The following is a 15,987-nucleotide window of genomic DNA, read 5'->3' on the forward strand; positions in this document are numbered from 1 at the left end:
CACAATTGATCTATTATATGCTATCCATAGAAGAGCCAGAGCTAGTTTTTAGATATTAATTTATTATTAAAACTAGTTGCAGACCCGTGCGATGCATGGGGCGACTAAAAAATACGCTTTAAAATTGTGTTTTTGGTGAAAAATAAAGAGGGCAGTAATCAAAATAAGGGAGAGTTGAATCTTCTAAGCATGAACCGTCCATTCAATGATGACAACTATCCAAATAGGCGTTCATGTTTTCAATCGCTTCCTGTTCCACTACAAAATGATATAGAAATATAATAATAGAACTTCTTTCCTTTATTGACTTATTTCCAAATGAGGCGCGCCCAGATTCATAACAACAAGAAATGGGAAAAAGTATTTCAATTGGTTAATATATATAGGGCAGTGATAAATCAACTCCCCAGATGGATAAATCGACTCCCCAGTTGTCTATTCTCTCCTCTTTCTCTCTCTAACCTAGAGGAGAGAGAAAGACACATGAGGAGTCGATTTATCAATTTGGAGAGTCGATTTATCACTCATATATATATATATATATATATATATATATATATATATATATATACAATATGAGAAAACTGTTAAGCTCACCAAACTTATGGTGAGCTAGCTTGCCCAATCACATGGGTCCCAGATTTTGGGGAGTGATCCAAACCATTCATTTGCAAGGCCTTATCATAGATAGGGGGTGTACCAAAAATTAGTTCCATAGGATCATCCTAACCCCTCCATTTGTGGAGGACAAAAATGGGGCAGATTTGTGTCTGTCCATTTTTGTCCTCCACAAATAAAGGGGTTAGGATGATCCTATCGAGCTGATTTTTGGTACACCCCCCATCTATGTAAGAGACTTTCAAATGAATGCTTTGGATCATCCTAACAAAGTGGGCCCCCATGTGATTGGGCAAGCTAGCTCACCATAAGTTTGGTGAGCTTAAGCTCACCAACAGTTTCCTCTATATATATATATATATATATATAGTATCATCATCGGATGGTCACGTGTAACCAGTACAACCGATAAGCATACATCTTATAATGCTAAAATTACAATGGGTATTAGTTTCTTGCCTAGCAAACACTATAGCCCATACTTATTGACAATTAATCTTATGCACAGGATGTCAAAGATTGTGACATTAAAGAGTGACCCGTGAATAGAATTTTATAGGAAAGAAGAAGAATTGAGAGAAAACAAAGAAAGATACTAAAAAAACAATCTACATGCGTCAAAATTTATCTATCAATGTATTAAATTAAATTGATAAGAGACGCTAAAAAATTGTAACTTTAGAAGAGATGAAAGGGCCCTATTGAAACGGACAATAATCTATGGATGAAACTTGTCACGGGCACTTTAAAAGGGAAATATTTGTAAAATATTGAAAATTTCCACTAATCTTTGCTTATCTTACAATCAAGCCTAATGAGTGTTTATATAGAACACTTAAGAGGATAAACATAGAAACTAGTATCATAAGATTTATGGAAAGAGATTTGACAAGATATGAGAAGATTATGCCTGCATAATCTTCCCCAATTAATCCAAATCAAATCTTGGAAGATATGATTTTATTCTACCTAATCAAACCGTAGTTGCTTAATCTAACCTATTGGTGAGATCTCACATATTCTAACATTATTTCTACCTTACAACTACCTTATGAATAGACAACTATATGCCCTCCCACCATTCAATGTTCCAACAGTCAATTTACACCTTCCACATCAACGGCAATCCAGAAATAACTTACCCACAATCAATTTCTATTAAACTGCCCAGATTGTCAAAGAAATTTGGGAAGCAAATCTTCGGGATATGAAGAAGTCGTTTCGCAATCTTAATTTATTAGAAAATTGAATTAGAATATGCTGAAATATTGGTGAAAATCTAAAATCTAAATATTGATGGATGCAATGAATTCATTTATTAGCAAAAGATTTATTTAATTCGTCTGTTTTGAAAGATGTAGAGTTTGAGTAATTTTATGATGTTTTTGAACCTCCAAGAGACATCTCTTCACAGGTAATAAACCCTGGAACCTGTGGAAGCCATGCCCGCCAAGGGTATTTTCGTCAAACTATCTCTCTCGGAAGGGAAAAAAAAAAAGCTATTAAAAATTAAAATTATCAAAATGCCCTAGGAGAATCCTCGTTGGAAAAAAATTACAGAAAAAAACAAAATATTAACGACAAAAAGACCATTTTACCATTCACCATCGAAACTTCCAAAGTGATTTTCCAAGGGCATTTTCGACAATCTAATCTCTCACTTGCAACTGCCCAAATAAACCCACCTAAAGAACCGAGTTTTTTTATATAATGTAAGCTTGCATAGTCGAGTATTTTTTTTTAAAAAAAAGGTATTGTACTGCTGACACCAAGGGATGATCCAAACCGTCCATTTGCATTCCCATAGGATGATCCCAACCATCCAATCTATAGAGGTTCCATAATTAGCAAGGAATATCTTATGGAAATGAATTTTTGGGCACAACCTATTTAGGTTGCGGCCCACCAAATGAACGGTTTGGATCATCCCTTGGTATAAGCCATGAAGTACTTTTAAAAAATACTAAACTATATGGGCTTGCACGTAGACGAAAAATTTAAAAATAAAAAAACCCACAAAAAATAAAAATAAAAACCCATTTCCTCGAATTTGAAGAACTTCAGTCCACAGTCTTCCTCGAGTGGTCTTGACATGGCCCAGGGAGTTCCATTTAACTTTTTACTAACCAATTAAAAAGAAATGCAAGTAAGCAAAATTAACAAAAATCTATTGAAACCCACTTGAACTAAGAAGAACAACATTAGAATGAATTCATGAACACATCAAATATTCCATTATGATTCCAATTCAATAGCAACATTTTATCAATAGAATAACAGGAAAGAAATAGAGTGATTTCAAACCCTAGCTATTAAAGCATTTGCAGCTAAACTTTTCAAAATTTCCTTAGCAACATCCATGGGTGATGTTATCCATGCCGTGACCTCCTTCACCGCTCCATCCGGGAGTGTTATCCTTGAATAAGAAGAAGGAGAAACAAAAAAAAAAAAGACGAAGAAAAAGGAGGATTTCAACATCAAATGTCTCAATTCCAGGTCTTATTTTCTACACGGAGAAGAATTAAAAAGGGCAAAAAAAGAAAAAAAAGAGTATATGATGAGATTTACTTCATGGTTTGTCCTCCGTTTCGAATTGATTTCTGCTGGTTTGAGGATTTGTTCGAACCAAGGTTGCCAGAGCAGGAATCAAAATGGGAATCGAAAGCGGGAATCGAAGGCTCCCAGGGAAGAATCTTACTAAAGGTTGCTAGAGCGGGAATCGGAAGCGGGAATCGAAACGGGAATCGAAGCAGGAATCGAAGGCTCCCAGGGAAGAATCCTGCTTCCTTGGTTCGAACATCCAAATGCGTTTGGGAAGGACGAAATCAAGATAAGACTTATCCTTGAGCTTTGGTTTTTATTTTCCGCATATCTACAAAATGGTGCAAAACGATCAAGGAGGTGAAATATGATTCTAGGTTTAAGTTTATATATTATCAGATAGGGAATACAAAGAGAAAGAAATTGCCATAAATACGGAATAAGGAATATAGGTGGTTTACGAAGAGATAGTGAGTCAAGGCAGGTTGTTTTGGATTTTGAGAACCAATAGTGAGTCACCAATAATCAGTTTTTAACTCACAATCGGTTCTCAAAATCCAAACCAAACAGGGACTAACAATTAACTAAAGAAAATGTTATCCGCACTACTATATTTTGATGATCACACTCCTCACTTTATTAAAAGTAAGGTATGGCCCGCACCATAGGATTATCCAAACCATCCATTGTGGACTGTGGAGACTATTTCAATGCTGAAAAAGAAAAAAACATATACAAAACTTCTTCAGATGGAACCCAAATTCGGGTTTCGGGTCGGGCCGGGTTGCCCGACAGCCCAACCCGACCTGACCCGATTTCTAATTCGGGTTGATTTTTCCCAACCCAACGCAACCCGATTTGCGAAAAAGCTTAACCCGACCCAACCCAAATTCGAGTTGAACCCGTCAGGTTCGGGTTGAACTCGACCCGCGTGGGAACATCCAAGTAACAATGATAGTTTCAAATTATATATAGTGCTAATGTCCTTACTACAATATTTTATAATGACACTACTCACCGTATTTTGATGATCGCACTCCTCACTTTATTAAAATGTATGGTATGGCACGTACCATAGGATGATCTAAACTCTCCATTATATGGGCCACTGCCTACATAGGTTGTGCCCCAAAAATAATTTTCATAGGTTGATCCGAACCCTCTGATCTATAGAGGGTTATAGGTTGATCCAAACTATCTATGTGATGGAACACAACATCAATCGGTTGTGCTCGTAAAATCATTTCTATAGGTTGATCCTAACCCTCCAATCGATATAGGCTGATCCTAGCCCTCCAATCGATAGAGGTTTCCATAATTGTTGTTCCTCTTCAGGTGTCCGGAATCCGTCAATATTTTCCAAGTGTCCTGCATGAGTAATATAAAGTAGTTCTTTCTCATTGTCATATGTCTTTAACTCTTCTTGGTAATTTTTTTCCGTAATTGTCATAGACTGGTACCCGTGTCGGTACTTTTCGTATGTAAATTCCGATTTTACCCTAAAATAATTTCTCATAGAGATAGATGTTAGATATCAGCAAAGGGGTTAATGGTAAAAGAGTAATGCTGACGTGTAAATCCGAGATAAAAGATTTCTACGATTTTACCCTCAAATAATTTCTCACATAGATAGATGTTAGATATCAGCAAAGAGGTTAATGATAAAAGAGTAATGTTGACGTGTAAATCCCAGATAAAAAGAAAAGAAATTTCTTTTTCCTCCCGCTATATATATTGGTAATGACACCCTCTACCGCTAGTCTACGAGCTTGACAACTAAACGCCACTTGCTACTATTATACGAGGTAAGTTCCAGGTAAATCCAACGCTTGCCTCCTCCTCGTTGACTAATCACACCACTAATCTACAAGGTAAATGCCTGCAACCAAAGGCTCTGTTGGTTGCACCTAAAGCCGGGATGGCTTAGGAGTTTTGCTTGGCATTTGGGTGCCATGTCAAAGGAGCATCCAATGATATGATTGAGGACAGCTGAATGATCGCCCAAGTCATTTTCATTTTTTTCCCATATCCCCATCCATGATTTGATTGTTCTTCACAGAGCGATCTATTGGTCCAGATCAATGGCTCAAAGATATCTTTTGAATGCCCTTTTCATCAAGCTGATCAAAGGTATAGAATCATCCAATGGGGATGGAATCAAAGGCCCGATCACCGACATGTGGCAGTTGAGTACATGGTCTTTTTCAAATAAAAAATATGGATGTCTTAATAGTGAAGTGGGCTCCACTTATTTAGATGATCTAACCCTCTCATTTGTCGGTCCACGCCATCCATAGGCTGTGCCCCAAAAATCTTATTCACAGTATGATCTTAACCGTTCAATTAATGGATGTTTTTATACATCCATTTTTGGAACTTTAGCCGTCTATATTACACGAAAATATATCAAAGGGTTAATCCTAATATATGGGTCCTACTTTACTTTTTATGAGGGGATTTATACAGGGAAATGTTATCAGCACTACTGTATTTTGATGAGGGCAGTCCTCACTTTATTAGAAGTACAGTATGGCCCCCACCATAGGATGATCCAAACCGTCCATCAGATGGGCCACATCCTAAATAGGTTCTGCCCAAAAAATCCTTTCCATAGTTGATCCTAACCCTCTAATAGATCGGAGGGTTAGGATCAACCTATGGAAATGATTTTTTGGGCACAACCTATTTAGGCTGTGGCCCATCCAGGGGCGGAGCTACATCTAGGATAAGGGGGGCAGTTGCCCCTGTTGAGTTGGGCCAAATCCTTAATAGGCCCAACTCAATTGGGCCCAGCCCCCTTTAAAATTTGAAGCCTGCCCCCTTTATGTATAAGCCTGTATAAGCTTGCCCCCCCCCCCCCCACCCCCACCCATGCATATAACCTGGCTCCGCCACTGGGCCCATCTAATGGGTGAGGAGTGCCTTCATCAAAATGCAGTAGTGCTGATAACATTTCCCTTTATATATGGTGAAATACACGCCCACATATCATAATGCCTTTCCTATTAAAAGGCTTAAAAGGTTAAAAATAAACTGCACTGCCTCATTTTAATAACACCACTCCTCTCTTTATTGACACTTATATATAACTAGCTGTTAAAGGCCACTAATCACAATTCTCAAAAAGCTATCGACTGCTGATAAGAAAATTGTTTCATAAAGTGAGGAGTGCTATTATCAAAACAAAGAAGTGCAAATGTAATTAAAAATCAAAGAAACAAAGAAACCATATTTAGCCTTCAAGCTGTCTGTCTACTCGGAGCCCATGAAGCAGTTGCATAAACAAACCTTAAAACCCTGAATTTCTAAAACAAATCAAGTTCTTAAAGGTGGCTCCATGCATAAAAGAAGAGAGATGATTGGCCACTTTTTTTCCTTTTAGAACATGTGAATCCACTCACAAGCCTTCCTCGTTGGATCCAACTTATGTTCCAAAAGAAAGAAAAATCTCTTCCTTAGTCACCAAGGCATGTATAAAAGTATATAGACATCTATAATATACATGACTTGTAGTAGCAATACAAGAAATGCGTGTCGTAATAAAATCCTTATGCAAAATTTCACACACAAAATGGCTACCAATTCCAATTCCAATTCCTCTTCCTCTTCCTCTTCCTCTTCCCAAAGTTGTGAGAATGTGTGTAGGGAGATCCAAGACTCATTGGGCCGGCTAAATGACCCGGGTCTGGCCCTCGCCCATCGGACTCGCCATGAAAGGCTACAAATCAGGGAGACTTACATGGTTATGTATGGGGAAGACTTGATCACTCGCCTTAAGAAGGCCGAAGCAGCCAATCCAAAGAATGAGGTGAGAGCAAGGTTTTAAATCTCGGTTTCGGTCACTAGCAAAACGGGAATATTTTGGTTTTGGGAAGAAATTTCGGCCGAAATCTTGTAAAATCACGAAAAAATTTTGGTTCTAAATTACGACTGAAATCCTTGTAAGATTCTTCACCATTTTTATTTTTTTTTGGGAAATATCTTAAAAGAATCACGCCGTTCTTCTCTTTTCTGTGAGTAGAGTTGATTTTTGTCAGTGTTTCCGTCGACATGCCAACAGAAGCAAGCTTCTTCTTCTTCTTCTTCTTTTTTAGCCTGAAAAGTTACATGTTTCACATATTTCGAACGAACAAACAATGGCGAAATCCCAAAATTTTGGCAAAATCCGGCATTTTTCCAAAACCAAGTAGATTTTGTTTGGGTAGCAGCCAAAATTGAAAATTTTTGGGGCAAAATTAAAAACCATGGGTGAGAGATCACTTTTGCACCCCCCCTGCAATCCAAAATTTCCTGAAAAAAATGCAAGTCTTGTTTAGATTGAATAAGAGTAAAAAGTGAGACGCAAAGCGCCTCAGCTCTCTTCTAATTATTATCATAACCAACATTCATTCTTTCTTCTTTGTTTCTCTGTTCTTTTCCTAATACTGTAGATATTCGCTCTCTTACCTCTGTGGATGCTCGAACCTCACGAACGGGATGCTGTTCTGGCCAGGAACGCACTTGAGGGTGGCGATATCAAGTACATGGCCCTCGTTGAAATATATGCGGGTCGAAAATCGAGTCAGCTCCTCTTGATCAAGCAAGCCTACCAAGCCATGTTTAAGAGACATTTAGATCAAGATATAAATTCTGAGACTCCCACTCCCTACCAAAGGGTAAGTTAGTCAGAAAACACACTTATATTTGCATACCATGTTCTGATAATGACACAAACTCACCTTGTCTTTTCCTTTTTAAGTGAGTGCTGGGAGTTTTTTTTGGGAATTATAATAGCTTTTGACTGCTGGTTCAATAATAAAAGACAAGAAGAGTGTGTCATTATCAGAACATGGTAGTGCAAATATCAGCAGCCTATCATATAAACATACTATTTTTGGGAAATGATATCAGCACAACCATGTTTGAATAATTTCACTAAATCAGCTTGTCTTTTCTTTTTTTATTTGGCATGTGATAGCTTTTTTTGGAAATGTAATAACCTTTCACAGTTATTTAAATAACAAAAGACAAGAAGGTTTAGTGCAAATATTAAAACATGGTCGTGTTGAATTTCCCTTATTTTTTTTACAAAAAAAATACATATATCATAAAAACAAATTGGAAATGATATGCACAATCCGTTGTTTCAATAATGATAGTCCTTTGTTTTCTACACACATTTTTAAGTACCTAGTAAAGGGTGTTCCTATTCCTAAGCAGCTATCAACAACCAATATCAGAAAAGTGGTTAATAAAGTGAAGAGTGCCATCAACAAAACAAAGGGAGTCTGATATCATTTCACAAACACATTCACAAAAATATCATATGAGCAGAAATCCACTGTTACTCGTAAGATTGAACAATTTTGTCTATGCCATTCAAAAAAAAAACTCATAAGATTGAACAACTGGGCATGACAGATTCTAGTTGCCCTTGCAACATCTCACAAATCACACCAAACAGACATTAGCCAGCATGTCGGGAAATGTGACGCAAAGAGGTTATACGAAGCTGGAGAGGGAAGAGTAGGAGCCATTGACGAGTCAGTTATCCTTGCCATTTTCAGTAAGAGAAGCATTCCACAACTCAAGCTAACATTCTCTAGCTATAAACACATCTATGGACATGACTACACAAAGGTAATTACAATCATAATCAAGTCTAGATACCACATGTTTATTAAATTAAGCTCAACTTCTCAATACCAAATGATGATATGATCTCAATCCCTCATGTTCAGTCACTAAAGAAGGAAAACTCGGGAGAGTTTGAGGACTCCCTCAGAGCTGTTGTCAAATGCATGTACACTCCAGCCAAGTATTACTCAAAGGTAACAATGCCATATGTCATGCTTTCTCTTGATAAATTCACAGACCCATTTAGCGTCGGCGTACAACAGAGCTGCACGCATTGTGCAAAATTCGTGTGCAGACACATATGTTACATGGATTCTTCTAAATGGGAAAAGTACCCATGTCGGACATGTGTCAGATTCCGATACTTCATGGATATGTTGTGACACTTCTAGACCTCTTTTATCTCTTCTTTTACAAATACTACTAAACCAAATTTACAATTACCATCTGTTTTGTATTTTATCCATACTAATAGTAAGTTTTTTATAAGGAAATTAAACATTATGTTTACTTAACCTATTAAAGCTCCCAATATATCACCTGTTATAACCATATTATTACGTAAAAGTACTAAATTTATATAATTAATTAAAATATATTTCCAAATCCACAAAGCCTTTTTCTCAATGCATGCCGAATTAGATAATCGGTATCCGTGTTGGATTGTGTTGAATTCCGTCACTCATCCCTGAACCCTTGCAACGTAACCTAGCACATAATTTGGAGGTTATCATAACCCATGACAACCCAAAAAAAAAAAAAAAACAGTTTTCACTTAAGCCACCATTTTGTACTATTGACATAATTTTACTTGAAGGATTGCCATGTGATTCATTTTAGATGTTGTATGCGAGCATCAAGGGGACAACAGCGGACAAGAGTGCCTTGGCACGTGTGATGATGAGCAGAGCAGACGTAGACATGGATGAAATACAAGCAGTCTTTCAGAAGAAGTATGGTATGAAGCTACATGATGCCATATTTGAGAATATTACAAATGGAGATTATAGGGACTTCCTTGTTGCTCTAGCAACTATACCATCTTCCACTTAATAGATTCCAAATTGGGTCTGTCCCTGTGGGGTGTAAGTTCCAATAGATTGTAACAGCCAGAAATATACTAACAGTGCCAAAGCATTTGAGCATTCACATAATGAAACATTGACAAATTTACCATTAGATTCAGTTTATAATACCCCAAGGGAAATGTTATCCTCACTCCCTCGTTTCAATAATGGCACTTTATCTCTTCATTTTATACATTTCTAGTTAGCTGTTAAAAGTTGTTACAAAAGCTACCAACATCAAATCAAAAGGAAAGAGAGCCTTCAGATGATAGCATGAGGGGTCAGTTGTTATCAGTTTTTGTATGGAACTATCACCATTTAAAGTTCAATAGAAATGAACAAGTATAAATTGCTCAAAAAATTTAACGGAGAACAATTTCCAATCAAATCCATCTGGATATCAAGGTTCAAGTTATTCATATGATCAATTGAACAAGGTGACAGATGCTCCCTGGAGTAACAAATGTTATGCATTTTTAATTCCAAAAAGATTTCTCTCTCTTTTTTTGTTAAAGAAAGAGCTTCATTGACAAAAGGAAGAAAACAAACAAGAGGGGCAAAGGATGCCCGAATACAAACACCAACACCACCACAATGAATAACAAAGGGAGATAGGCGTACCTTGCCTGATAGGTATAGCCGGAAATTCGGAAAACAACCCTTCTCTGCCTAGATAATTGTCCATGTCCTTGGCAATATGAACGAAACATCAACCTCTCTACATAAGTGAAGGATCTTTGTCAATACCATGAGGAAAATCTACACATATCCAAGATACGTTTAGTGCAATAATAGGGATTAACGGGCAGGACCCACATCCCAGATGGATCCAAAATTTAATCTTTTTATCAGCCTGGACCCAGATTTGTGTCTTTCATATTCGGAGTCCAGCGTCCAGACAATAGTAGTGATCGAGTATCTAGCCATTTGATACCCCTAAGCAATAGACTTTGAAGAGTCACCCTCTACCCAAAACTTACCCTCAAGATCACTAAGGAAATATGTAAGTTGTAACTCTACAACAAGAGCATGGACTTTACTTAATTAGTCATTTATGTGAATTGGACAGATACAACCCTTACCAATTCACTACTATCATTTCTAAAGATTCCCTCAATGCCGGCTGGTGGGTTTATCAAGAGATGAACCATCAATGTTTCCAAAAAACAATAAGACTGCAGGCAGCCCATCTCGCCACAACCTTCTTTGCTGTTAGAACATTCATACTCTTGGGTTTCCTCTTGGAGTTTGATTGTCTAGCCATAAATGTCAACCTACAACTTCTTTTAACAATGGAAATAAAGTTGCATAAAATTGACAATTGGAAGCATGCTTCTTGATTCCAGACAAATCCAAGGGGTGATCTGATTGATCTTATTTCAGCAATGACAAGGCGTATCTAACCTCACCAATTCCACAATGTATAACCTTTTAAGACATTCTAAACTGCTTGAGATAACAAAACTTGCAGCTACCTGCATAATCTTTAAAACAACCCCATCTCTCCAAAGTCCAAACAACAGAACTTCAAGCTAAACGTTCAAAAATGAGCAAGGACCTAAGAAAGACAATGAAATAGCAAAAGAAATTATATCCATTTCAAAAAAAAAAAAAAGATTTTCCCATATGGCATACAACAAGCAAACAATACGCACAAGCACCACAAACACTTTGCATCAACTCATATATTAGCAATCAAAACATTTTTTTGGTAGCCAAGCTGGGGTTTGGTGGAAATCAAAACATATAATGTAAACCAAAACCACATAAGAGATTAAGGTAAAACAGTATCAATCGCCCATAGCTAGCAGGTGAAATTAAATTACAAAATTAAAAAAAAATGAAAAATATAATAACATAAGTAAGCATGAAATTTAAACTAAATCTCCAACTAACCTAACTACATGCAACATCTGAAGATACCTAAAGCTTCTTCAATGGACAAATCCATCACCTTAAACAGAACAAACCAACACCCCTCAAGTCCAAATGCTACAATCATTTGGAACATGAATATTAAAATAAAAGCCTCTTTCTTAAATAACGCAGATATATGAGCCAAACATTAAAAGATGAGCAAACACGGAAACAGGAAAGAGATAAGCCGAAGGACCATACAAGGAGTGTAGTCCTCAGGGAGAACAGCCCTGAAAAAGGACACGGGGTTGTCCTTCAACGGTATAAAAAGTGAAGAAGTTGAAGCTTATATACCTGTTTTCATTCATATGTTGGTATTTCAACAAAACTTGTATGTTATAGAATCACCAGAATGCCATTCTAATCATCATATAAACATGGTTGAATTGCTGTCTCCTTTTTAAGACATTGTTCAATAATAGTACAAGAATCATTTGAATACATTTCAAAATCTCTGCCACTCACATCCATACAACTCCCATCTCGAATGCCTACAGGGTCAGCCTGCCAGCCAGAGAATACAGCCTGCAGTATACAGATTCTAGGATAACATTTACTAATTCAGTGGCCCAGTGGCCACTTGTAATGTCTCCAGAAATATGGTAGCTCCTGAGGAATATCTGGAAGCGAAAAGTTCAACGGCAGTCAAGCAACAATTACTTGAGAATAAATAAAGAATCCAGTTCCTATATCGAAACAAGCAGCACAACAATTTGCTAACCGTCAGGAGGTGCTCAAATCATAGTTTCAAAACTCCCCCATGTCATCGTGGACTCCCCCGAGTTTATCCCATTTCACCTTGGCCACGTTCTTGTCCGAGTCCGCGTTTTGCCCAATAAAGTCAAGCAAAACTCCTTTGGCACTCATGAGTTATGACTGCATCAACCAAGTACTCAGCTGCATCAAGAGAATACTCAACTGCGTTATATTGAGTCGACTAGGATTTTCATTAGCCGCATTTAGACCCACATCCGCGTTTTTAAACACTGGCTCAAATATTGAAACCTCAATTTGGTTAACAAAACTGAATTGGCGGTGTACTGGCCTGATACCAATAGGTTGGTTCCTTAACAAAATTACTAACCAATATATTCCATGTGACACTATTGGGTGTGATTCCATTGTTCACTCCCCTACAAAGAAGCAAGTTGGCATCGTCAAGCATGCCCGCTTTGCAATGCCAACTAATGAGCGTGTTATAAGTAATAATGTCTGGAACAATTCCTTCAACCTCTAACTTGTCCAAGAGATTCAGACCCTCCAGAATCCGACCTGCCTTACAGAGACCATTTATCAGGCTATTATAAGTGACTATATCTGGAGTGAATCCTCGATGAAGCATCTCCTTTAGAAGTTCAAATGCGGAGTGTATTCTCCCCGTTCTACAGAGACCATTGATCAAAATGTTGTAAGAAATATTATTGGGAGTAATACCCTTCCTTATCATTTCCTCGAACAAGCCTAGACCCTTCTCAACAGACCCATCTTTGCAGAGTGCTTTTATTAGTGCATTATAAGTGATGACATCAAGGTTGCAACCTCGGAATACCATTTCATTCACTAGTTTCATTGCTTCTTGTAGTTCATCTTTCCTCGCAAGGGCATTTACTAATGTGTTGTAAGTCACATTGTTGGCAATAACACCCTGCAACAACAAGTCCTCAAAAACATTGAATGCTTCCTCCAATCGATCGTCCTTGCAAAAGCCTGAGATTAGAGAATTGAAAGTAAATATATCGGGTTTAGAACCTTCTCTCAACATCTTGTCAAATACTTCCATGGCCTCGTCGAGCTTTCGATCCTTGCATAGAGCACAAATAAGGCAATTATATCCCACAATGTTTAGTCTGAAACCCCTTGAAGACATTTCCGCTAAAATGTCATCGGCTTCCTTTAGACGGCCTTCCTTACAAAACCCATCAACCAACATTGTGTAAGTAATGATATTTGGAGAGCAACCCTTCACCGACATCTCGTCCAACAACTCTCTCGCTGATCCCAAACTACCCGTCTTGCAGAGGGAACGAATTATGATATTGTATGTGAAAACATCAGGATCCAATCCTCTAGGCAGCATGCTCTCATATAGAACTTGTCTAGCATCATTAAACCTTCCTTTCATCAAATACCCATTGATGAGTGTATTAAACAAAACCACATTGGGTTCAGGTACTTTATCTAACAAGACTCTAGCTTCATCTACTTGACCTTTTCTACATAGCCCATGCATCAAAAGCCCATACGTAATGGCGTTGGGCGAGCAACCACGGAGTAACATTCTATCGACCAACTTCGCGGCTTCGTATATCTGATCAAGATTACAAAGACCCTGAATCACATCATTATAAGTATGGACATCGGCCAAGCAACCCATCAAAAACATCTCCTCCAAAAGGTTCAATGCCTCCTTAATTCTATTACTCTTACAAAGAGCATGTATCAGAGTGTAATAAACAACTGAATTGGGTACACACCCATACTTTGTCATTTCCCTCAAAAGCTTACACGCAGAATCTACGTCCTTAACAGAACAAAATGCCTTCATAACAATGGCAAAAGTGAACACGGTCGGAGAAATCCCTCTGTGAAGCATTTCAGCAAACAGTTTAGGGGCAATCCCATGACAATTTTCAACAGCCAATATTCCCAAAACAACATTATATGATCGAAAAGTCGGTTCCAAATTGAACAAATCCTTCATTTCACTGAGCAATCGAGTCGCGTGTCCAGGCAAACTAGCCCTTCCATACCATTTCATAATCAAGATAAACAAAGACTCCCTAAAAACTATCCCTTCCTCTTTCATCTGACCCAATAACCTATCTATAACTGTGAACTCTCTTACACCACCCAGTTTATCTATGAGACTATAATAAACATCAAAAGAATGGGAATATCCTTTCTGGGTACTTGCCCAATTGAAAATTTCCATTGAAGTTGACACATCAAGGGGAAGCTCAAGTAATTTACATACTCTATGGGGAGTGACCCAACTAAGTGATTTCCTAAGCTGTTCAAGATCAAAGGGTTTGAGTAGTTTTTCCCATTCATTCTCAGAATCTGATCCCTGATTATCTAGACTAGTACTACTATCATGAGAGGAACAAAAAAGAATGCAGGGAATTTTATAGAAAGGTGGTAATTTTTGCACAAGAAATGTTGCAAAATTTAGCAAATTTTTTTCATAACTCCGCATGGGAAGAGGAGGGATTGTTTCAGAAATTACCAATGGGCTGTGATAGTTGTGGCAATGGGCTTTGTCTATGGGGATGGTGGCAAACAGGGGTTTATTTTATCCTTGGATAGACTTGCTATTCTCTTTTTGGGTCTCCTTTGTTCTTGGATAAAACATCAGCATAACAAAATTAGGTACAAGGGGACAAGATAGGGTCATAGGGTCAAGATAAACCTATCCAAGCAGGATAGCAAATCCCAAGAACTGCTTATCCAAATATTTCTATCCCCATGATTAGGGTTGTCAACTGGAGATTTTATACTGTGTAAGCCCTTATAGTCCAGTATTTTCCAAAAAATACTGTACGTCTTACCCTTAGGATGATCCAAACCGTCCATTTGATGTGCCAAAATTCACTAATTTTAGTACGGTGATGCTTTATCCAAGAACAAAGGTAGACCCAAACAAAGAATACCAAGTCTATCCAAGGATAAAATAAAGCCCATTTTGCTACCCTCCCAATGAACAAATCCCATTGCCACAACCATAGCAATCCATTGGACTATACATTACTTTTTGAAAAATACTGGACTATACCGGCTTACACCATATGAAAACTCTGTCAACAGATCCAGTTGTGATAGGATCCATGATCCATCTATGTCTTGGTCCTAGATCCTACTTATGTTGTACATAGAGAGTCCTATTATTCCTGAAACAAGAATCAAATTATCACGCCCGTATTAGTATAGTACGTGCCTTTATTTGTACTTACAGGTACGAGAGTCAAGCTCCTACTTTCATTCAAGCAATAAGATAACATACTAACTGTAGATAATAAGGGTGCGACTTGGGTTCATTTTTTGGTAATTTGGGTTGAGCTTCTATCTTAAAATCTAGTTCGGCTCATGTTGATTCTAGTTCATTTTTCAGCAAAAGCTCAACCCGGGCCAGACTCGAATTGAAACACTAGTTGTAGAAGTCATCTAGGGCCTATTTGGATTGCAGGAATTGTTTGAAAAAGTTTGGAAATGAGTGAAGCTGGTTAAGTGT

At 37.7% G+C, this 15,987-nt stretch overlaps 2 protein-coding genes across 3 annotated transcripts; one reads left to right on the forward strand and one right to left on the reverse strand.

Moving 5' to 3' along the window:
• The first annotated feature begins 6,660 nt into the window (after window positions 1–6,660).
• On the forward strand, window positions 6,661–10,218 carry LOC143883550 (uncharacterized). 2 transcript variants are annotated; one of them, XM_077386891.1, is made up of 5 exons: window positions 6,661–6,967; window positions 7,590–7,814; window positions 8,560–8,778; window positions 8,880–8,969; window positions 9,616–10,218. In XM_077386891.1, the coding sequence occupies exons 1-5, from the start codon at window positions 6,662–6,664 to the stop codon at window positions 9,826–9,828; spliced, it is 1,053 nt and encodes a 350-aa protein (XP_077243006.1). In that variant the 5' UTR covers window position 6,661; the 3' UTR covers window positions 9,829–10,218. The 2 variants fall into 2 exon arrangements, with proteins under 2 accessions (XP_077243006.1, XP_077243007.1); XM_077386892.1 differs by having other exon boundaries at window positions 9,593–9,809.
• Window positions 10,219–12,061: 1,843 nt separating this feature from the next.
• Window positions 12,062–15,034, reverse strand: LOC143883551 (Pentatricopeptide repeat (PPR) superfamily protein). Its single transcript, XM_077386893.1, has one exon. The coding sequence runs from the start codon at window positions 14,953–14,955 to the stop codon at window positions 12,775–12,777; it is 2,181 nt and encodes a 726-aa protein (XP_077243008.1). The 5' UTR covers window positions 14,956–15,034; the 3' UTR covers window positions 12,062–12,774.
• Window positions 15,035–15,987: the final 953 nt, after the last annotated feature.

This window comes from Tasmannia lanceolata, unplaced genomic scaffold, assembly GCF_043159265.1.
Source record: "Tasmannia lanceolata isolate RefF3 unplaced genomic scaffold, GAP_Taslan_0.1 ptg000008l, whole genome shotgun sequence".
Taxonomy (NCBI): domain Eukaryota; kingdom Viridiplantae; phylum Streptophyta; class Magnoliopsida; order Canellales; family Winteraceae; genus Tasmannia; species Tasmannia lanceolata.

Bases quoted from the DNA above. Each gene is read 5' to 3' on its own strand.
- LOC143883550 (XM_077386891.1), top strand. From the start codon at position 6,662: ATGACTTGTAGTAGCAATACAAGAAATGCGTGTCGTAATAAAATCCTT. The intron at 7,815-8,559 runs GTAAGTTAGTCA...TGGGCATGACAG, and splicing joins CTCCCACTCCCTACCAAAGG to ATTCTAGTTGCCCTTGCAAC. The intron at 8,970-9,615 runs GTAACAATGCCA...GATTCATTTTAG, and splicing joins CAGCCAAGTATTACTCAAAG to ATGTTGTATGCGAGCATCAA.
- LOC143883551 (XM_077386893.1), bottom strand. From the start codon at position 14,955: ATGCGGAGTTATGAAAAAAATTTGCTAAATTTTGCAACATTTCTTGTG.